The sequence below is a fragment of the Marmota marmota genome, unplaced genomic scaffold (genome assembly GCF_001458135.2).
Source record: "Marmota marmota marmota unplaced genomic scaffold, marMar, whole genome shotgun sequence".
Taxonomy (NCBI): Eukaryota; Metazoa; Chordata; class Mammalia; order Rodentia; family Sciuridae; genus Marmota; species Marmota marmota.
The window spans coordinates 29,372,640-29,396,738 of NW_026000082.1; the positions used below are offsets into that span (position 1 = coordinate 29,372,640).

General features: G+C 49.3%; 1 protein-coding gene across 3 annotated transcripts in view; it reads left to right on the plus strand.

The window, feature by feature from the left end:
* Csmd2 (CUB and Sushi multiple domains 2) overlaps nucleotides 1–24,099 on the plus strand; it is a 546,044-nt gene that overhangs the window by 79,421 nt on the left and 442,524 nt on the right. For all 3 annotated transcript variants that reach the window (XM_048815794.1, XM_015485297.2, XM_048815793.1), the window contains exon 3: nucleotides 23,439–23,551. In XM_048815794.1, coding sequence (XP_048671751.1) covers nucleotides 23,439–23,551 — 113 coding nt within the window. The remainder of the gene's footprint in view (nucleotides 1–23,438; nucleotides 23,552–24,099) is intronic.

The following is a 24,099-nucleotide window of genomic DNA, read 5'->3' on the forward strand; positions in this document are numbered from 1 at the left end:
TCTTACAAAACACAAAGTAGAAGAGAGAAAAAAAAATAGAAACGGGGAGCCCCATGACTTGCACAAATCCCGCACTGGTTGCCTGGGAGCTGAGCAACGTGGCCCCAGAGGCGAGGAGTCCCAGGATGCTCGGGGCAGGTCCCCCGGGAGCAGGGAACAGCGCCACCTGCAGGGCTGCCCTAGCTGGTGCTGTGCACCTCCGCCAACTCTGCCTCCGCCTCCTCCGCCTCCCAGGCTTCCTCCTTCCCTTCCTTTGATACATGTTTCCATTACATAAATATATTCTAATTATAGAAAACTTGGAAAATGCAGACTATAATAATGGAGAATTTTGAAAAATCAGCTGTAATGTTGCCACCCAGAGAGAACCATTGATAACACCCCCAGGCACACTTATCCATCAATTTTGCCAAAAATGGATTATGCTCTGTATCCCTTGTCCCCCTGAAGGCTGGATTCAGAGTTCCCTTCCGGCCACAGCCTCCCCTTGGCTCGTCCTCCTTGCCCTCTGTGGCATCAGACCCTCCCCGCCCCTGCCCCTACCCTCAGCTCCTGGCACTCTGGGCTCTCCTGGCTGATTCCTTTCCCTCTCTACTAGAACTCAGGTGAAGTCCAAGGGGTCAATTCTGGCCATGGCTGTGGCTTCTGGCAGCCCAGAGGTAGTCCATGAAGATGATCTGATGGTCCAGGAGGTGGGGGGACAGAAAGATGAGCATCTGAACAAACACAGGTGAGAGGGGGCCAGCCAGGTGAGCGCCCAAGGAGAAAATGGCTGGTGAGGATTCAGACCACCGGGGCCTGGAAAAGCAAAAGGTGCCCCAGGACCATGGTGTCTGACGTAGCCAAAGCGGGAGCTTCTGCTGCTTGTGTTCATTCATTCTCCAAAGAGGCCCTGAGCATCCAGCAGAGGCTGGGCACTGGGGGCGAGCACTGCTAACTATAATGGACCCATAGTCACCTTGCTGGGTGAACTGGGCATCTGGGAAAAGGGCGAACAAAACCCAAATTTCTGGCTCTCCTGATCCTAGCTTCTAGTCTGGGAGATGAGTAAGCAGAGAAATAAACGATGACGGCTTCTGATTAGTTTTTGAAGGAAATAAATGTGGTGCCACTGCCAAGCCAACCTGGCGACCTGCTCAGGTGGCCTGAGCATTCCTGGAGGGACTGCAGGGATCGGCACAGGTCAGGGGACTGGGGGACGAGGATGCCAGGCAACGGCACCCCTGGCACAGGCCCTGGCCAGGGAGGTGTGGCCTTTGGCTTTGATGACGGCCCCCGGTGTCTGCCCTCCATCCCAGCTATCAGGCATAGCCACGCTGGCCACTGGAAACACCTTGTCTTCTGGTGACAGTGACGCTCTCTCCTTTCCCACGGGTAGCAGTGAGCTTATACTTTGTTTTTGAGCCCTTGAGCCAGGTCGGCCCATGGCTGTGGTCGCTGCTGCTGCTGCTAGGCACCTGGCTGTGCCCCAGAGTGCCTCAGCCTCCGGATTGGCAGAGGCCTCAGGCATGGGGAGAGGCCCAAGCAGGCGGGGAGCAGGGCTGGACTCCATTTCCTGGGACACTCCTTGACCAGCACCCAGGAGGCAGAGGGTCCAAGACATGGTCGAGGCTGGGGCTTCACCCCAGGTTTGAGGCAGGCTGGGGCAGAGGGAGGACCAAGAGTAAAGGGCAGGTCCGGGGGCCTAGGCAGGGGCTTCCTAAGGCAGGGCTAGCAGTCCCGAGGGCCACTGTGTGCTGGGGAGCAGAGCCGGCAACGCGGGGGCACTTGGGGCCTCAGGCTGAGCCACCCCACACCCGCCGGTCCCCAGGAGTGAGCACAGGTGGCAGTTCCACTCTGAGCCCAGCCGACTCCCTGCCCAGCTGCCTCGGTGCAGAGTCCCTGCGGCCGCGGGCCCCTCTGTGTTTTCAACCCAGCGCCACAGCCTCGCTCGCTGCGGCCCAAGGGCTTCCCTGTCCTTAGAGTAGGTCAGGGTTGGGGATTGGTTTTGTTTGTTTGTTTTAACAAATTTTGGTAAACTATGGAAGTAGAAGTGGAGAGGATTTGATTTGTTACCATCGTCATCACATCCATCCTTACTTTGGGCCAGACATCACGCCAAGCTCCTTCCCTATATCAGCTCTCCGCATCATCACACAGATCTTCTGAGGTCAACAGTACTGTCATTACCTCCATTTTGCAGATAAGGGAATAAGGATCAGAGAGGGGGAGGTACCTGCCCAGGGTCACACAGTATAAAATGACAGAGCCAAGGGTCTGAATTGTGTGAGTGCTGATCAGCTCCTAGGTCTGCAGGAGACTGGGGAGGAGGTTCTGCTCTCCTGCTCAACAGCCATTCTTAGAAAGGAACATCTTGGAGTTTTCGCTTTTCCCACCTCTGCCCTTGACCAGTGACTATGGCTGGTTCTCCTTCCACCCCAACTGCCACCCTGTTCCCCTCTCTGCATTCAGGCCTGGAGAAGCCAAATCTGCCAGGCAGTCCGGGTTCCAGGGGGGAAGTCAGAAGCAGCCCTGTCCAATGTCATTGCCAACCCAGAGCACAGCTCACCTCTCCGCCCCGCCCCCGCGTGCCTGCCAGCCCTCAGATGTGTGGTGCTATAAAAAGCCAGATAGTAATATGCAAATCGCCCTGATTATTTATGGCCACGTTAGTAAATAAGCCAGAGAGACAAGGTGGGTTGTTGTTTTTACGATCTCTGCAGTCCTCGCAGGAAAATCTACGGGAAGCAGAGTCCAGGCAGGCAGAGCCGCATCCCATGGTTTAATAAACAGCCTAATTGTCAGGCACCAGGGACGAGCCAGTGGGGGGCTGTGGGGGGCGGGGAGTAAAGAGAGGCTCCTCCCCCTCCCCAGGAGGGTGGGGGAGGACAGGAGTGGGCAGCTGGATCCTGACTCTGCCCACCCCTGGGCCAGCGGGGAGTTGAGGGTCCAGGAAGAGGACCATCCGTCTGCAGCTGGCTGTTATCCAGGTTAGTTTCCAGCCCTGTCATAAGTCTGGGGTGATGGCCCTTGGAGGTTGTGATCAGAATGGAGTCAAGCAGAGACCAGGTCAGGGGACACTAGGGGGACTTGAGAGCCAGATGCCAAACAAGAAGTGCTGCGGGGCCTGTGCCTCCGTACTTTCATCTGTTCAGGTATTAATGGGGTGCAGGGGGTGCCCAGCAGGTCCTGAGGTTGCCCAGCCATAGCTCACTGTGGACCTGCTGCCCTCAGGAGCGTGGAGGGAAGCTGGCCCCACCTCTTCTCCCTGCAGTGGGATAACTAAGGTGCATGTGCTGCCTGTCGCAGCCCTTCCCCAGGGCCATCCGGCTCCAGCTCTGCGTACTCACGAGGCATCTAAGGTGACCCAGGACCCTTTATTGGCCGCCTCCTCTTCCTGTGTCATCCCTCCCCTCATCCATCACTGACTTATGAGACTCAAATTCCAAATAAACTCAATTACACCCAAAACCTTGACCCAGGTCCTCTTGGAAACCCATCTCAGGTGACTCTGGCTACCAGGTGCTGACGCTTCTGGCAGAAATCATTATAACCATTGGGCACTTACTGTATACCAGGTACTGATGGAGGCATTTTACCTGTGTGAAGTCACTGGATTACCTTAGTCCTCCACGGTGGGTGCAGATACCATTATTGACCCTTCAGTTGACAGAGGAACTTGCCCAAGGTCACACAGTTGAGCCGGGGTGCTCACCCCGAGTGCTTCTAGTTTTCGAGACTATTTTCTTCCTGATCACACCAAACTTCAGGCCTCTCAAATGTTCACCGAGCACATCACCCTGCCACTCGGAATCCAGAGGTGAAGCGCGCACGGCCCTGATCTTGGAGCGCTGCAGGGTTTGAGCAGAAACTTGAAGGCACTAGAGGAGCCAGTGCCATCTGGAGAGAGGGGTTCAGAGCAGGGGAGTTCAGAGGGGAGCACCTGGGGGGACCAGGGAGGTGTGGCTGAGGAGGTGCCTCCGGTGAAGTCCTAAAGCAGAAATTAGAGATGGAGGTAGCAGGGGGTGGATGGGGGGTGTCCAGGCACAGCGGTGAGAGGGGTGAAGTGCGTACACTGTGGTGATATTTAGGGACTTGCCTGGCATTCTGTATGGCTGAAGATCTTTTCCCTTGTTAGTTTATTGTTTGGGGTAAGAGCTGGTGACCTGTGGGAGAAGAAGCAGGGGCCGTACTAAGAGGGGGCTTGTTACCATGGGAGGGGAGGGAGAGCCACCCAGGGGCCCAGTGAGACAGCAGTCCCTTGAGTGGGGGGGGGGGGTCTTGAATACCCAGGTGCTCGTGATGGTATTCTCTATCTTTCTTGTGTGCATTTTTGAAAGATTTTTATTTTAAAAAACAATTGAGAAAAATAAGAACATTTAGAACTTAAACCCACGGGGATAGACCGGAATTATTCCCTGCTTCCTTAGGGACACTCTAGTCCTAGAAAGGTTGAGCCCCCAAGTCACAGAGTCAACTGTGACCTCCAAGGATGTTCGGCAATGTCCTGGTTGGAAACTAGTTTTCCAGTGTGGGTCTAGAACCCAAGTTTGCTCTTGCCTGTCTTCCAGGCCTGTCCTCTAGACGAAGCCTGAGCGGGTCTTTTGAATCTAGGTCTCCATCCTCCTGGGCAGCCCTCTGGCTTTGTGTCAGGCTGAAGTGGACCAGTGGCACTGTCTCTGTTCCCAGAGAAGAAATTGAAAATCATAACACAGATGTATGTGGTAGCCTGGATCAGATCTTGCGACAGAAAGAAAAAAAAAAGGCACCCATTGGTGTAAAAACAGGTGAAATACAGACCAAGTCCATCACTCAGTTAGTGGTAAAATACCAACGTCCGTGTCTTAGTTCTTCAGATGCACCGTGGTTGTGTAAGATGTTAGGAGAAGTTGGGTGAAGAGTAATAGGAGTGTTCTGGGCTCCCCTTGCAGCTTCTCGGTAGGTCTACAGTTATTCCAGAATTTAGGGTTTATTTACAAGTTCTGGTGGGCAGGGTGGCATGGAGGAGGCAGCTGTGTCTCAGGCCACGGGAGCCTTAGTCCCAGCTGCTGTCTGTACAGGAGTTGAGCTGGCCCCAAACGGGTCCTACGTGATAATGTCGAGCCCGCCTTCCCCTTTTTGAGTTTCTGAATGCCTTATGGAAGCCAGGGTGTGGCAATACCTACCACATTTCCCTGGTTTTCCCACCTGGTAACTCTTCAAAAAGGTATAAAATATACCACAGTGAATTTCACCTTTATGTATTTCTATAATGCACTCATTAAAAAAAAAACAAACACAACTCTAGCTAAATAGCAGAAAGATCAGTAGAGGAAATGCATGGGGGAGGGAGGGGGGAGGGGAGGTACTGGGCCCTAAATTTAAAGCAAATTATACCCTGCGCTTGTATAATCAGGTTGAATGAATCCCGATATTATGTATAACTATAATGCACTATTTTTTTAAAAGATGGAAGCAAAACAAATCAAAAGCCAGGAGTGACTTGATCATTCTCACTCTGAGAGAGCTGTCCCAATTCAGTGTCTCCACTTGCTCCTTTCCCCCACTGTACCCCAGTTTCAGCTGTGTGTTGTGTTATCACGCGGCGCCCCATCAGTAGGTCCAATTATTACGGGTCATTTGAAATAATTTTTTATAAGAATGTTGCCACCCTCCACGCATGTTTGTACAGTTTGAAAAGAGGGACAGACGGAGGCGACGGTACAGTTCGTAAGGAGTTCTCGCTTGATCAAAACACTCACCAGAGGTCGCCTTGGAACGGCCCGTGTGGCCCCGCTGCAGCTGACTCTAGCTCATCCACTGAAGCGGTTTCCACTGGTCTTTTCGGGGATCCCTACAGCAAGGCCGAAACGTGTCTCCAAGGAACCAGGACCCGCAGAGGGCTTCCAGGGTGGCAGAGTTCCGTCATAAGTTGGACCACGTGGAGCCCGAGTGTGTCCCCAAGGTCTGTCCTCCCTGGGGACTTGCTTGTCTCCCTGCTTGGAGGGACCTGAGGAGTCAGTCACCCGTGGAAGTGTCCTGTTCCAGCTCAGACACGTGGTGGCCTTTCTTTCTTTCCCCAGACAGGTGACCCAGCAAACTGTCCTCCACTGACATCCTTCTAATTGTCCCTGCTGATTAATGAGGTCACTTAAGGTATCAATTATGATCCTGCCAAGAGAATGGATATAAGGCTGTAGCAAGCGCCCGTGAACTTGCTGCTTCTATGAAAAAATCGAGTCATGAGAGATGATTCATGGAGTGTGCGCTGAGAGAAGCCCCAGGAAGGGGTGGACAGGAGGGGCAGGTACAGATGAGCACGCTTCATTTGGGGACAAAATGGCTTTTGTTTCAAGGCAGCTTTCCATGGACCCTGTTCTTTTCAGAGTCACTCTGAGAGAGCTGTCCCAACTCGGTGTCTCCACTTGCTCCTTTCCCCCACTGTACCCCAGTTTCAGTCCCACCACCCACTGATTCTGCCCTGGAACAGTTCACATTCTCCTAATCGCCAAATCCACTGGCCCATTTTACCCTCTCTCCTCTGTCTCCTCCAAAGCATTTTCTGCCATCTTAATTCTTGTCTAGCTTCTCTGGTATCACCAGCTTCTCATGGATTCATTTGATTTCACATGTATTTATTGAGCATCTAGTGGTGCCAGGCACTGTGCTGGGCCCTGCACCTGCTAGGGTAACCTGAAGAACAAAGTCTTTGTTCTATATGGAGTTTGCACTTAAGCAGAGGAAGATAGGCAATTAACAAACAAATACATATCAATAAACTGTATCAGGAAATTTATTATAAGGTGTTGGCTCCTATGGTCAGGAGGGCAGAGAAGTCCCAAGATCTGCATGGGGCAAGCCGGAGACCCAGGAGGGCTGATGGTGTCAAGTTCCAGTCTGTCTCTGGACAGCAGGGGGAAGACCCACGTCCCAGCTGGAAAAGTGAGATGGAGTGAATTCTCCTTTTTGTTTCTTCAGGCCCACCCAGTACTGGAAGGGCGACTTAGTTTATTCAGTCCACGGATTCAAATGTTAATCTCATCCACACCCACCCTCACAGACACCCCAAAATAGTGCTTAACCAAGCACCTGGGCACCCCAGACCCCATAAAGTTGACACATAAAAGTAACTGTCACAAGTCCCCTCCTCTGTCACCTTGGCACCCACACACGTCTCCTTACAACACACTTCACCTGTGAATAAAGACAGTAGCAAACTTACAACTCCACCTAACAGGAAACAGCTGTCCTGCGTCCATGCAAGAATGCATTAATCTCTCCCCAGAAGAGGAGGTCAAAAGTCCCCCAGTGAGGTCTACTGTCTCTCAACTAAAATGCCATGATGCTGAATGACCACTGCTTAAATACTACATTTAAAGTCAACACACCTCGTGTTCCATGACAAGGGAATGAGAGAGAAGTGAGCCAAGACACTTGCTTAATGTGTGTCTGTGTGTGCATGCATGCACATACACACGAGACCCACAGGTTCCCTATAAATACATGTTTCTACACACATACTGCAAACCTATTAGTAACAAAATACTCCCAACAAATGGCCACAGTATTTATGGCCAACTCTGACACCATCCTCCGTTCCCTTTGTCTGCAGCATGTGCCTCAGCAGGTCGAGGTCCTCACTGGTTGTGGCGACCCAATCTCCATTCCTGAAGGGCCTTTGGTACTCCCATCTGGACTGGGCTGCTGCAGTTTTCCATTGATCTGAATCAGAGGCTGGGGTGATGCTGAAAGATGCTCCCTGGCAGCTCCTCTCTTCTGGACATCGTCTTTCTCACCTCCCTTGTGGAGCAACAGTCCAGTCCCCCTGGTGGTCAGCTGTCCCCAGCACAGCCACTCCCTTCTTTTCTGCTGATTCTCAGGCACAAGAAGTGGCCAGGTGGGAGTCTCCACTTCCAATACGAGGGTACCACGTTGTCTTTCCTGGCAGAAGCCTTCCTCCCGTCCTAGGAGGAAGATCTCTCCACCAGCAGAGCGTAAGATTGTGGGGACAGGAGGGGACATGAGGTTGTGGTGAGGGGAGCTGCTCCTGCTTCCCCTGCACCCATGAGCCTGGCCATGGGAGAAAGTGCACCAGATATGGACATCGATTCAGAGCAGATCAGCCTCCCAGAGGACCTTGTCCCAGCCGTGCAGGGCATTGTCACCTGGCTGGCATTGTACCCCGATCTTCAAAAGGCCATTCCACTGTTTACCAAGCCCTCTCCTTCAGGGTGGCAGTGACCATGGTAAGACCAGTGAACTTTCTGAGTGCGAGCCCCCGGCTACACTCATTGGGCTGTGAAGTGAGTTCCTGCGTCAGAAGCAGTGTGTGGGAACACCATCACAGCAGAGGAGGCGTCCTGTAAGTCCAGCGAGGGATTTTTTGATGGAAGCACTTCATGCAGCAAAGGCTAATCCAGACCCAGAGTACATATGGGTTCCAGGAAGGATGAAACACTGCCCCTTCTGCCACGGAGGCCAGCTTGTAAGGGCACTAATCTCATCATGAGAGCCCCACCCTTGTGACCTCATCTAACCCTGATTACCCCCCAAAGGCTCCACCTCCCAGTACTATCGCATGGGGGGAGGGTTCAACATATGAATTCTGGGGGGTGCAGACTCTCAATCCATAACATATCCCCGCCACACACTGTTGAGCTCTACAAGGAAAAGTTACAACAGAGTTGCTGATGGCAGATAATAGGAGGGGTCAGGCTTAGCAGGCGCCATCAGTAGAAGGTCCCCTGGAAGGGACACCTCCACCATGTTCATGTGCTGAGTCCCTTAAACCTAGCCCGTCTGCAGGGTCTCATGTCTTCTTTGTGGCGCCTCACTCTTTAAACTTGGGCAGGATGTTGGGAGTGGGGAAAGTTCCTGCTCTGTGGAATGTGGCACTAATAGTGACTCACAGGTTGGCAGGGGGAGCAAGGGAGTAAGATCTAGTTCCCGGTTCCTGTCATCACTTACCTAATCCTCAGGGTCCAGGCCGAATTCAGGAATGGAATCAGAGCCACGTAGGGGCATGGCGTCCCTTGGAATTGTGCAACCTGGTGGCCCTGAGAAGTCCCAGAAGCCGAGGCAGAGCCACAGGTTCAGAACAGACACTGGAAGAGGGAGCCCGAGGAAGACCCCGAGCCACCTGCACAGGCTCAAGAGATCAGCCTCTGTCCCTCCTGCGGCTCCTCCCTCGCCCTCTCGCCTGTGCAGGTGCAGCCTACAGGTGCAGCCTCTTTACTGTTAACGGCACTAGAATTTGTTGGAATACCATTCACGTTGACCTTCCACGGTTCCCAACCACTGTCACCTGTGACTTGGCCTTTGAGGGTCATGCTCCTATGTACAGCTGTGGGCTCAGCATGCCCTGGAAACCCAGCCTGGGCAGAACCCCGGGGGCCCCTCTTGCTCTGAGGGGGATCTCCATAGTTTGTGCACCTTGGTCATGACGCTGGAGGCTGCTGTTTACCCCGGATCCCTGGAGTATGGGAAAACAGTGGATATGTGACCCGGGTGTGTGGGGCCCTGGCTGTGCCCCCCAACTGTGTCCAAGAAGAATTTCTCTCCAGTTCCTAAGGATAAGGCCTGAGCTGCAGGTCCAGCGAGGCTACGTACATAGCAGGTGACCACGTTCCGATGTTGCCATGAACCTGGCACAGACACTCTTGAACACAGAGACGCCATATTTCCAGACCAAGAGCATTGCTCAGAATGGGTTTGGTGGCCAACAGGAAGAGCGTCATGGCACAGGAGCCCGTAAGGCGTGGCCCCTCTGCAGCACCCCTCCTTTTGCTGACATTTTCAGCATCTTGAATCTTTCTAGAAGTCCCAGGGGCTGCACTTGCTTTCTTCCAGTTGGACCTCAGCCTCTGTCAGAGGGCCCGGGTGGCCCAGAGCCCTCAGGACGGAGACTCCAGGGGAGACACCGCTGGCCGGTCATTGATATTTGCAGACCTGTTGCTGTTTGTCTTCCTGGTACATAAGGAACAAAATGTCTACGCTCTTCTGGTTGGTGCCAATCCTAGAATGGCACCATCCAAGGGCTGGGTGGTTCTCGGGTGCCCCACGGAGCCCCCTGGGTTGGTGTGCACTTCAAGGGCTGCCCTGATGGACAGCATCTTCCATCCCAAAGGGATGAGGTCCCTGGGCCTGATTTTGGGGAGGCAGGTGCAGAAGCATCAGGCTTCTGGAACGTGGCGGCCCCTCTTTCTCAAAGGCCCCTTCCTTTCCCCATCCAACCCAACCTCCCACCCCGAGGTGATGGATGCTTCCGTCTCCGTCGTGTGTGACCACGCTGGGGCCGGGTTTGTCAGGCTCCCGTGGAAGCAAATAATGTGTGCATCTGCTAGAAGGCTGAGTAGCCTCCAAAAAAATCCCCTCTCTTGGGGAGACTGGTAATTAAGCAGTCATGGCAAACAAGCGGAGGATGAGCATCTGGTTGCATCCATTTGTTCTCCTGTCGTTGATAGGGGAACAATTTCATAAATTACGCGGAGAGTTGGGTTTTGTCTTTCCTCTGCTCATATCATCTCTTTTGCTTGAACGACCTCCCTTTCCTACCATGGCCCTTCTGCCCTTTGGAGACTGGCTAAAAATTTCTCCTTTTTGATCAGCTCACGCTGGGGATGTCTGACTCCCTGGGCACATGTCTGTCGTTGCACTTACTGTACGGCATTCCAGTTGTGTCTTCAGCAATAATCAAATGAATGATTAATTCCTGTGGTGTGCCCAGTACTGCTTTCAATGCTGTGGTTAGATCAAGTGAACCAAATGGATAAGAATCCCCGCCATTGAGGAATTCATGTGCTAGTGGGGGAAGGTGGACTTAATAAAGAGGTGTCAAATATCGTGTCTCAAATGACAGTTAAGTGTTATGGAGAAATTCAGGACAGGTGGGTCAGGAGCCAGGAAGTGGTACAGGAGTAGGGGGGAGGGTTGCAAGATGAAATAGAGTGGCCGTCAACTTGGTGCAAAGGATATGCGAGCAAAGACCTGAAGAAGATGAAGGAACTAGCCCCATACACATTTTAGTAAGAGATGAGATGGCTGGAGAGAGATGAAGGAGTGGAAGGTGCAAAGGCCCTGTGGCAGAAACCTGTCAGGTGTGCATGAGGGACAGCAAGAGGCATTTATGGGTAGAGTGAGTGAACAAATGGAGCTGGTTGGTGACAAGGAGAGGTAATGGAGTGGCGGCAGAGGACTGTCTGGTGATTTTAGATCAAGAGTTTGGCTTTTAACCCAAATCAAGTGGAAGGATTCTGAGAAGAAAAGTAACACAATCCAACTTCAAGTGGTCGTTCAGGCTGCTCTGTTGAAGATGGTCTGCAGGTGGACAAGATGGAGGGTAGAGAGACCAGTTAGGAGACTACTGCGAGAATAAAGATGAGAGGTGGGTAGGGCTTGATCCAGAATGGTAGAAGTGACAGTAATGAAAGTGGCTAGATTTCTGGATGTTTATGGACCCTTTTGAGGATGAACTCCTTGAGGGTGAGTCCATATCTTGTAAACTTCTATCCTGAGACCCAAGCATCGTACGTGACATTTAATAGGGCGCCCAGTTAATATTTGTTGCATGAATGATAGATGAGCAAAGTTTCTAAATGTTACCAGCACTAATAAGTCAGCCTCCGGTGTCTTTTTTGAACCTATCAGAGCGTAGAGCAAATCATGGATGACATCTATTTAGACTTCCCAGGCTTGTCGAGAAGGTTGATCATGCTGAAGTACCACAGGGCATGCTGGCTCCAAGTGTGTTTATTTGTCTTGCAACGAAACTTCTCAGAGCCTTTAATACACTCTAGCAAGAGTGCTCAAAATCTCGTAGTTCCCGTTGCCATCAGTGTCTCTAATATTGCCTCAGTGTTCAAAGGCTAAAAGAAATAGCCATCAGCTCCAAAATAACTAAATAAGATGGATACCCTTAACAATTTCAAAGCTACTAGAAAAATGACAAACATAAATTTAAGAAAAAAAAATAGTTCTAGTTCATCCTTAACCACAATCACTCACTAATGGCATGTGAATTCCTAGTGGGCACTGTCAACCTCCAATCGTGGGATCACATTGAATAGTACCACCCTCCTACCCTGTTCCATGCTGATTTCCACAGGACACCTACTGTATATCACACCAACCACCAAATCCCCAGCTTTGCAAAGATATGATATTATCTGACGGGATGTAGCTTGACATTGAAATTAAACTCCCTTGAGCCAACAACAGTTTTAAATTTCCAAGAGAAGCAGTGATGTACAGTGTCGGTTGGACACACAAATATCCCGGAGCATCCTTGCAAATTCTCTGTAGCACCCAGAGAGAGCATCGTGCCGAGCAGTGGAAACCATGTTATTTCACATGTAGAGTTTCCCAAAAATCACCTGTCCATTTTCCCAGGAAAATCTCCTCACGTCACACTGGGTGGTGATCTGGGAAACACAGACTGGGGTTTGCAGGATAGAGCACATGGAGAGGCTGCCCCGGGGCTCCTCTGCAGCAGAGTGGGAAGCTGCAGTCCTGTGGGAACCAGTCCTGGGTCCTGACACTGAGTGTGCTTAGAGGATTTGCCTTCTCCACCTGTACCGTTCCTTCCCTGTTTTTAGACCTCAGCCAGGGTTAGCAGGGTGGGGGTGGGGGGCAGGGGGTGCTGCTCTGTCTCCAGATCTGTCTTCCAAAGCTGGTGTGCATCCTCCCAGTGTATGGAGATTGGGAAGCTAGCATTACTTGCAGCCAATGTATCCTCCCTCTAAAAAGCAATATACCTGTGCCGCTAAAAGCAGAGATTTGCAGAGACAGTGGCTCTGGACAGGTGGGGGAGGTTCTCTGGAGAAGAACATAAGTTGGTTTTCCACCAGGGATCTGGTTAATGGCAAATCACCCTCAGAAATGGTGATGTTTCAAGGATCTTCAGACCTTAGGGCAGTACAAGAACCATCTCTTCTGGGATTCCAGGATCAGAGTGCCAATGCTCTCGTGGCCAGTGCAGCAACAGCCTGACCTCTGTCACCTGCCTTTTCTCTGAGAGGGTTCCGTAGCACCCCAGCCCACAGGATGCTCTAAGAATAAAAGGGTCTAGGAGATCCATACAGAAAGGCACTGAAAGCCAAATTTTTTCAAGTTTCCCAGTTTTAGAAGCTCTTGATGAAATGCAAATGGGAATTGCCAGAGAGAATATGTGTCTCTAGGGGTGTGTGTGTGTGTATGTCTGTGCATTGTGTGTGATTATGACTAATGTCCATCAATTACCTGCAAATTACTAGATGATGCCCGTAATGATAGTTCTGTTTTTAGCTTAATGGTTTATGTATCTAACTAGTGGCTTCTGTCTGGAGCAGGGCTGCCGGCAAATCAAAACACTATTTGCCAAGCCTGTCAGTGTGACAAATGTTGCTTACATTTGCTCTTTTATTCCCAAGGTCAATTGATGTGTCTTTTTTTATATCACTGTTTGATGTGCTAAGAGCCTTAAATAAGAACCATTCAATAAAGGTCCAATTTGCTATATTACTGTTTATTCCTGGATAATTTTATATTAGTTGGGCTCTTGAAGATTCAAAGTCACAATAAAGAGTAGATCACCTGCAGAAATGGGGTTTTATTACGAAGACCTCCAGATCTCCAGTCGGCACAAGAACTGTCTGCCTTGGGGACTTTGAAGATGTGGATCTTGGGCAGTCTCAGGACCATGGTAGCACCCAAGTGCACCCGATGTGCTAAGAATAAGAGTCTGTGACCAAATGGGTTAAGGAGCTGTTATATATAATCCGTTCTTGCCTTGGAGATTTACATTGAGTTAGCGTAATACAAGCCCTTACAAGTGCTTTTATTTTGTTTGTTTGCTTTCTGTTGTTTTTATTATTTTGGAGGGTGGGTACTAGGGATTGAACTCAGGGGCACTTGACCACTGAGCCACGTCCCCAGCCCTATTTTGTATTTGATTTAGAGACAGGGCCTCACTGAGTTGCTTAGCACTTTGCCGTTGCAGAGTCTGGCTTTGAACTCACGATCCTCCTGCCTCAGCCTCCCGAGCTGCTGGGATTAGAGGTGTGCGCCACCGTGCCCCACATTGTTTGCTTTCTGAAAAGTCCTTAACTGTTTTTAACGCAGCATTTTCCAGTTTTCTGTTTAATCAACGGACACCCTGGGGCATGTTGGAGACTGACCCTCTGAGCTTCTGCACCTTCCCCAGCCTCCACACCCGGAGCAGGGCCCATTGCTACAATGGCCCCTTGGGCTGGCCCCAGCACTGGACAGTCTCACCCTCCTACCAGGACGTCCTTCTCCCTCCTACCCTCCAAGTGCTTTCCTCTTTTCCCTCTGATGTACCCCTCAGCCTTGATACTGGGGATTGAACCTGGGGGGTGCTCTACCACTAAGCTACACCCACCCCTTTTTATTTTTATTTTTGAGATAGGGCCTTGCTAGGTTGTCCAGCCTGGCCTCCAACTTGGGATCCTCCTGTCTCAGCTCCCCGTCTCCAGATGGGGATGCCTGAGCTTGCACACCCTTCCCCCCACCTTAGACTCCTCCATGCCACACAGGCTTTATGGACCATGTGAGGGACCCCTCCCCTGACCCTCAGGGCAAGGGGTGCTGCCGGACTCAGAGCCTCAAGCATGCTAGGCAGGTGCTGTCCCACTGAGCTTTATCCCCAACTCTTTTTCTGATGCTTTGACATCTCGGGATCTTGCAGACTGGGACGGGAAACAGCTAACACAGGAGTGTGTCTTTTGCTTGCAAAGCAACCAATTCAGAGATGAGCTGCCTCCTGGTCCACTAACCAGCCCCGGGCAGGGGACCTGTGAGCTGAGGGCATCTTCATCTGGACTCCAGTCTGAGCTCTGCTCATCTGCTGGCCCTGCCCATCTGCTCCTTCACTGGAACACCACAGTAAAGGCCCCTGCCCACAACTCCCCTGTTCCTCCTGTCTCCAGACAGACCCTGGTGCTGCCTCCTGTAGCCCTGCGTGGCACAGGCCACCCCCTCCTCTTGGAAACTGTAGCAAACTCTCTCTCAATGTGACCCAATCTGTTGGTCTCACCAGGCCTTCGTACTCATAAAAACCCATTGGAAAACACCGCAGTAGCAAACAACCCTCAAATCCCAGTGGCTTAATCACCAAAGTTTATTTCTTGTTTATTTTGTGTGCACAGAAAGCGTTTGCAGGGGCTCTGCCCAGTGGTGACACTCAGGGATCTTGGCTCCCAGAGGCCAGGGATCACTGTGGCAGGGAAAGAGAGGAATTCAGTAAAAGGGGCGTAGGCAGCTCAAGGGTCCCATCCAGAAACAGCACACTTCCCAGCCACCCGAATTTCCTTGGCCAGAGCCTGGTCATGGCCAGGCCTGACCTCAGCAGGGATGGGGAGGGACCCTTCCACCACGTGCCCAGAGGAGAGCTTGGAAATGCATGGGTGCTTGGTGACAAATACCAGGGACTTCCACAGGGACCTGTGAGGACAGGATAGACTAGTTTGGGAAGTCAGGAACTCATCTTTCCAGAAACAGTATGGAGTCATTTACAGAAAGATCTGGGTGATGAGAAAGAGTTGACTAGACAATTCCTGCAGTCCTGGAGGGGAAGCGCTGCAAACAGAAAGGGCAGGTTCGAGGACCCGAGGATGAGGCAAGGGGGACTTGAGGAACCCAACCCGGAAGGGCAAGGAGGGGGCTGGAGGAGGCAGGGAAGGGGGTTTTCCACGGATGTCATTTGGGGTGTGGTCGCGCGGTGGTGAGTGGACTTTCAAAGTCAGTGTTGTTCTATTTTTTCAAATTCTGAACAGGAAACGCACCCTTCAGTTGCCTGCACTCTAGGCTGGCCACTCGGCCCACCCTTGAGCTGCCCCTGACCCAGGAGACTGGAGGGGCCCAAGCCAGGTGGGGGGTGGAGCAGTGCTGACCACGCAGGCTTTACGGACCATGTGAGGGACCCCTCCCTTGACCCTACAGACAGGGAGCTGCCGGTGGGCTCTAAATGGAGTCCTGGACATCACCAGTTGGTCAGACTCTGGATTACTCTGGACAGGAGGGTAAAAGCAAAGAAAAGGTGCCCGAGGAGGTAGGAAGGGCAATAAGGCCCAGTCAAGCAGAAGGTGAGCGTCATTTGACACGTGTGGCCGTGCCACCTGTTTGTAAAACGCTGCTCTCTGCAGAGTCACCGGGGAGGATCACCAACAGCAACAGGGTCTCATACCATCCTCTCGGTTATCCCCCCACCTCTTCCACCAAGTCTGGCTCCCCCCATTGAAGGCGCGCTGCTCCTCTTAATACAGCATGTAGACTTGTCCCGTGAACTATGGGCAGGTGTCAAAGTGTCCTTGCTCATTTCCTCAAGCCACATGAGAACTCCTCCTGACAGGGGCAGGGGGTGGCTGTTCTAAAATCAACCTGGACATACTGAGGGGTGGGGAGGAGGGGAACGAGCTTCCCGTCTCCAGATGGGGATGCCCGAGCTTGCGCGCCCCTCCCCCACCTGAGACTCCTCCATGCCAGAATTATCCACCCACCCGGGAAACGGAGCCGCGGTACACGTCTGATTAGAGAAAATGCCTAGCAAGCTGCAATTCCATATATTGCAAGTGATAAAACTGTAATTGTTTGTTGACAGTGTACATTAGCTATTCACAGCTTGTGTCAATATAGAACCGAGAAACCAGGGTCTAGGAATCTTTAATGGCAGTGCAAAAATACCGTGGAACTAACTGGGGAATAAAACCGACCGTTTCCAGTCAGGGGAAGGAGTGCTGCGTGGCAGAAGCCCTAATGAAGTTTGAGATTCCTCCATGGTGCTGGGCTGTTGGAAGAGAAGGCTGTCCCCAGGCTGTGCCTGGGAAGGACACCCAGGGGCATGATTCTGGTGGGTGTGGGTGAGAGCCGAGTTGTAGCCGCTGTGAACTGGGCCCACGGGGTGGGGGAGGCCACCAGGGCTTAGGCCCCTGTCGGTCCCAGATAGGTGTGTGGCCTGTCCGGGACAGTATGGTATTTTAATGGTGAGGGTCCAATGGGGCGCACCAATCTGTCCCTGGCAGACATGAACATTTAGATCTGAGGGAGGAGTCTCTGCTACCTGGGGACATCCACAGGAAACCAAGGGACCCAAGAATGGTACCCTGGGACTTGGGTTGTCATTGTGGTGGGCAGGATATTTCCAGACAGCGCAGGTGGCTGGGGAGGGAGAAGTTTGGGGGTTCAAATGAACAGAAGGCAGCTCAAGTGAGGGGTCTGCCAAGGGCCGAGGAGGAGTTCAAGGTCTAGTCCAGGGAGATGCTGATCCCGACCCAGACCTGGTGGAGGGCTGGGGCACTGTCCAAGAGAAGTACAGAATGCAGACATATTATTTTAATTTTGGAGTAATCACAGGTGTGCAGGAAGTTTAAAGATAGTGTGGGAAAGTCCCACGTCCCCTTCCCCCAGTCCCCTCCACTGGTTCCCTCCCACATTAACTCTAGCACCATAGGAAAACCAGGCAGGGACACTGGTGCTACGGGTGGCGATGGACTTCCGTGTCATTTTATCCCGGAAGCTTCTTGGGGCTCCTCCTGCCGTCAGGATGCAGAATGATTCCATCCCCTCCCCACCCTCCTCAGGCCGCCCCTTCGGGGGGTACAGCCGCTTCCCCTTCCTCTCACCATCCCTAACTTCTGCCAGCTGCTAATCTGTTTTCCACCTCATTGAGTCTGTCATTTCAAGAATGCTATATAGGAGGACTCATACAGCATGTGGCCTCTTGAGGTTAGCTTTCTTTATATTCAGCATGATGCCCTTGAGGGACGCCAAGCTGTTACCTGTACCCATCGTCTGTTCCCATTTATTGCTGCATAGTATTCCACAGCATGGATCTGGGGTTTGTTTTATCAGTCACCTATTACAGGACATTTTGGTTGTTTTCCAGATTTTGGCTGTTGGGAGGGAAGCTGCTTTGAATAATCAGGCATAGGTTTCTGTGTGGATTTCCAGTTTCAATTTCTCTGGGATAAATATACAGGAGTCCAGTTGTTATATAATTAGCATGTGATTTTTTAAAGAAAGAAATTGCCAGATTATTTCTGGAGTGCCTGTGAGTTCTTTTAATCCTACTGGAAGTTTGTGAGAGTGCCTTGTTTCATATCATCACCGACATTTGGTATTGTTGTTATTTTATTTTAGCTGGTCAAATGCTGTGTGCTAATATTTTATTGAACTCCTAATATCACATTTCCTTCATGCTAAAGATGTCGAATATCTTGTTGTGCAATTATTTGTCATCCATATATCCTCTTTGGTAAAATGTCTTTTGCTGATGTTCTAATTATATAGTTATATTCGTGCCTTTTTTTTTTTTGAGGGGGGTTGGTACCAGGGATTGAACTCAGGGGCACTCGACCCCTGAGCCACATCCCCAGCTGTATTTTTGTATTTCATTTAGAGACAGTGTCTCACTGAGTAGCTTAGCATCTCAGTTTTGCTGAGGCTGGCTTTGAACTTGTGATCCTCCTGCCTCAGCCTCCTGAGCTGCTGGGTCACCACGGTCTTGCCTTATTTTTAATCTTAGGGAAAAACATTCAGTATTTCACCATTAACTGTGATGCTAACTACAGGTTTCTTACAGATTTTTTTTTTTTTTTTTTTACCAAGTTGAGAAAAGTTTCCCTCTGATCTTAGTTTCCCAAAAGTTTGTTTTGGGGTCATAAATAGGTTTTGAATTTTGTCAAATGCTTTTTCTGTATCAGCTAACACAGCATGTGTTAATATTCCATTGAGTATATATGCCACATTTTCTTTATCCATTATCTATTGAGGGACACCTAGGTTGGTTTCATAGTCTAGCTATTGTGAATTGAGCTGCTATAAACATTGATGTGGCTGCGTCACTATAGTATGCTGATTTTAAGTCCTTTGGGTATAAACCAAGGAGTGGGATAGGTGGTCGATGGATAAAGAAAATGTGGTATATATATACTCAATGGAATATTACTCAGCTTTAAAGAAGAATGAAGTTATAGCATTTGCCAGTAAATGGCTAGAGCTGGAGAATATCATGCTAAGCGAAATAAGCCAATCCCACAAAACCAAAGGCTGAATGTTTTCTCTAATATGCGGATGCTAATTCACAATAAAGTGGGGGAGCACTAAGGAAGAATAACATTATCTTAAGTTAGGTAGAGGGAAGTGATGGGAGAGGAGGGGAGTGGAGGGGAGGGGATGTGGGGATAGGAAAGATAGTAGAATGAAACTGACATTATTACTGTATGTATATATGTGACTGCATGACCAATATGATTCTGCAGCATGTGCATCCAGAAAAATGAGAAATTATATCCCATCTATGTGTGATATATCAAAGTGCATAAATGCATTCTACTGTCATGTCTAACTAATTAAAACAAACAAACAAAAAAGAATCATCACTTGTGGCTCAGTGCAGTGGGGCACACATGCAATCCCAGTGACTGAGGAGGTCAGCCTCAGGGCAGGAGAATTGCAAGTTCCAGACCAGCCTTGGTAATTTAGTGAGGCGCTCAGCAGCGTAGTGAGACTCTGTCTCAAAATTAAAAAAATTAAAAAGGCTGGGGGTATATGTCAGTGGCAAAATGCTCCTGCTTCAATTCCCAGTACAATTTTTTTAAAATTTTCTAACAGCATATCCATGTGAAGTTTGATATTCTCCCCATGCTTCAACCAAAACATTATATCTAAGAAATGGAATGCAGAAGCCAAAAGAGGATCCAGCTGTCTGCTACTAAACCAGACATGAAAGAGATTCGCAGATGTGCAAGACTATATTATTCTCTCATCAAATTTATTTTCCTTTCTAGAGTTATTTTCATAAAAACATTTTTGTGTTAATTATTGAATAATCGTTATTGTTAAATTAATAATTATTTCAAAATTTCCTTTTAAAATTTCTAGTAGTAAATATTGATAGACATAATTTACCTAAATAAAAATTTTTGGAGTCTTCAAAAAAAAAAAAACTAAATTTTCTTTGCTGACATTTTAAGAGTTTCGTGTTTAGATTCACATGGGACATTGGTCTTCAGTTTTTTTTTTTTTTAATTCGTCCTGCCTTTGGCTTTGGTTATCAGGGTGATACTGGCCTCATAACGTGAGTCTGGAAGGGATTCTTCTTGGGTTTTCTGGAAGGCTTTGTGTGGGGTAGATTTGTTGTTCATACTTCTCTATATGTTCGGTAGAATTCTCTGGTGAAAGAAACCATCTGGCCCCAAGGATTTCTTTGTAAGGAGTTTTAAAGTTACTGATTCAATTTCCTTAACAGTTACAAAGCTATTTAAATGATCTGTTTCATTGGTTAAGTGAAGGACAAATGTGATTTTCAAGGAAGCGGTCATTTTTGCTTAATTTGTCAAGTGTATGTGAGTCATTCGTGGTATCTCCTTCTCCTTTTGATAACTGCAGGACTGTTTTCTTTAACCCTTGCTGGCTGGCTCTTTACTAGTCTGACAGGTAAAGACTGAGGTTAGGTTTTCCCATTTTAACCTTAATCAGACGGATCATGTCCTGTTTCTGTGATCCATACCCTTTGCCCTTCTCTCTTGGTTTGTAAGGTCTCTTTCTGGATTATGGAGAGTAACCTTCCTGTCATCTAGATTACATATAATCTTCCAGTTCGCAGATCTCTCTTTATCTTTTTATAGTTTTTTTTTTTTTGTTTTGCCACACATACCTGTTTTTATTTTTCATGTACTTAAATCCATCAATATTTAAGGCCTCTGGAGTTTTCAAGTTGTATCCATTCATGGTTCATTAATTTTAAGAGAAAGAAACCCAAAGCAAACTAGTTTGAGAAAAAACAAACAAAAAATCTAAAGAAAACAAAAGGAAGTAATGTTGGCTGATGTAAGGGACATTGAAGACGTTGAAGAGATAGATCTCTGTGTGTCTAGATCAAGGATCTCAAGAATCTATCACCAGGCCCCTGTCTCCGGTCCCACGGCTCAGCTTTTGTTTATATTTATGTAGTGATGTCATGTTTCCTGAGGCAGAGAGGCTCCAGGTGATGATTATAAAAAGACTGCTGGCAGTCCCAGGCTTATATTTTAATGATTTAAGATCCAAAAATAAAAGACTTTAGGATCTATATATCATGTTCCACGGGAAGTCTCAAAAGGACCCTGCCTGGGTTGTACGCTCTCTTCTCTCTTATCTACGGTCCATAAAAATGAGGGATGGCGCACCATGATGGATCCTTCCCCCAGCTCAGTGGCTGATGGGCAGGTGGGATCCTGATCAGAATCCCAAGCTGTGGGCAGCTCCCTAGAAAAATGATGGACAGGTAGAAACAAAAGAAGTCCCCTGAACAGGTCAGACATAGAAAAGCCATTGCTGGCCTACATATAGCCATATTCTTTGGTTTCAAAGTTCAGCCCATGGTGAGCTGACTCCATTGCTCTGGGCCCAGGGTGAGGCAGAACATTATGGTGGACAGAGAGCCGCTCAGCTCTTGGCAATCAGGAAGCAGAACCCAAGTGGGTTCTTCTTCCTGGTTTTGTTTTTGCAGTGCTGGGAATTGAACCCAGGGCCCCATATCTGCTAGGCAAGTGCTCGACTCCTGAGCTGTACCCTCAGCCCTCCAATCAGGTTCTTGACTTTCTCGGCTGAAAAGAATTTCAGAACCCATTGAAAGCAACGGCACAGGCAAAGGTTTATTAAAAGGACAGCGAACCAAAGTATATACACTCCCAAGGCAGGGTGCAGACATCCCTCTGGTGTCAAAGAAGAGGAGACAAGGGTTGTCCTCAGGGTTGAGCCTCCTACTCTGGAAGTGATATTCCTGGGAAGAGAAGTGCAGGTTCCCAGGCAAGCTTTTGTGAAAATCAAATCCCATGTCAATCACTTAATGTTTGGAGTTTAGAATGTTTCTTCTTGGTTAAGCAGTCTAGCCATAAATCAGTTGTGGGCACGTTGTGGAGGTCTTTGAATCTGGTGACATTTAAATTGATTGTGTTTTTGTTCCAACTGAGCTGGTACAAGCATACGTTGGATCTGATGTTCAGGTAACCAAAGAGACAAGCATGGCTGGTCTCACAGATCCGGGTCTCTTTTTCCCTCTCCCCGAGAGCCTGTCTATCTCATAGGAACACTGTAGCTATCATAAGATTATAAAAATAGGGGAAAAGGCAGACCTTGACTCCCACCGCCCACCAGTGTCCTGAGAGGGATGGGAGGAGGCAGGGTGAGCCTCAGAGAGAGGGTAAAGGACAGAGGTGCTCAGGAGACTGGCCGTTTCCTGCCACCTGTATGTGCACCGTCAGGTGGGTGCCATCGTGCATAGACCCCCCCAGTGGTGGACACATTCTTTCAATAAATATGTCCCCAAACGTCCAGTGGTATGCTTTTAACCTTAGAGGAATCTTTAAAAATGACCGTCTTATGCTCAAAGCATATCATCTTAGGTTCAACATTTCCTTTATTTTCACCCATTTATGTGTTTTTTTTCCCTCATGTAAATTCCAGAAAGAAACTATAAACATTTTGATTTCAGAAGCACACACAGCAAGATCCCATTTGTATGGAATTATTTCCTTGAATATGATCCCATTATTGATCCTTCCATCTCTTTGCATGTCAGCTCTCAAGAATGACTATTTCTAGGTTATGGGTTTGTTTTTTTTTTTCTTTTTCACCTAGTAAGCACTTACTTCTGTAAAAAGCCGTAGACATTCTTCTTAAGGAATAAACATAAAGTAGCATCCACGTTCTGCTACTTAGAGTTGGATGTATTTTCCTAAATATGTGAACAGGTATTATCTACTGGCTGTTATCAATTATAAATTCATGGTGCATTCTACCCAGAGCCTCAAAGGACCTCAACGAGAAAGGAAGGGGACAGGAAAATGAACCAGAGGAGGAGAAAAAGCGAAGAGAAACAAACCTGTCAGGCAGACCTGTGGCTTGGGGATTATCAGGCCATGGCTTCAGGGAAGTAACCCTTTTACACTTCTCTGTCAGCTGACTGCTGGTTTTCATCACCTCTGCTGAGAATCTCTTTGCCTTTGGATACCCTCTGTGTGCCTGGAGTTAGTCTTCTTTCCTATCCCTGCCTGTTTTAGTCAGCTTTCCGTTGCTATGATAAAATGCCCAAGATCATCAACTTAAAAAGTACAAAGGTTTGTTTGGGTTCACAGTGATGGAGGTTTCAGTCCACTGTCAGTCATTCCTATTGATTTTGGGACTGTGGTGAGGCAGCACACCATGGCAGGGAGCATGTGGTGGAACAAGCTGCTCTTCTTAGGGCACCTAGGAAGCAACAACAGAGGACCCAGAGGGATAGCTCAGTGCCAGAGTGCTTGCCTAGCCTGTGTGAGGGCCTGGGTTTGATGCCCAGCACTGCAAAACTAAATAATGTCCCTTTGGGGGACATTCGGGATCCAAACTATGAGAGTCCCCATCCCTAGATCAGCAATGCACATCCAGCAGGCGCCCAATAAGAGCGCCATGGATGTGCACCTTCCCACGGTGGCCCTTCTCCCTAATCGCACCTCTTTGTCTTTCAGGCTGACTGGCTTTCAGCTGCCAGCCACCATCGTCAGCATGGCCACCACCCTGTCCCTGCGTCTCATCAGCGACTATGCAGTCAGCGCCCAGGGCTTTCACGCCAGCTATGAAGGTAGGTGCCTGCTGCCGGGCCGCGGGAGCCTGAGAGGCCAGGTCCTGGCCATAGGTGGGCCACGCTGCTGTCCACGGGGCAGGGCCCTGCAGACTCAGAGCTGGGGCCTGTTCTCATGAGGCTGGTTCTGCACCAGGAACTGAGTTACTGCCCTGGCCCCTCCCCCGGTTCCTGGAAAGTGAGAATGGAAATCAGAGCTTGGCTGCAGGAGTTTATCCTAGAACCCTTTAACTGGGTTCTGTTGTGTTTTATTTTTTAAATTCTGTTTTCTGCTGGGCTCAATTGCATATGGTGCCCCAGGTTGTTTTGGAAAATAAGAGAGAGCGATGCCCCAAGGTGGGGCCTAAAGGAAGGAAGTTAGGTCTTTGGGGGGTGTGTCCTTCCCAAGTAACAGAAAGAAAAAAAGCAGCTGGAAGGTCAATACAGTGATTGCAAAAAGTCAGATTTACATCATTCCAAGAAAGAACAATCAATTTTTCCTTAATAGCATGGATTAGGGCTGTGGGGTTTGAGCTCTGCAGATGATTTCCACTTCTCTCAGTCTGTTT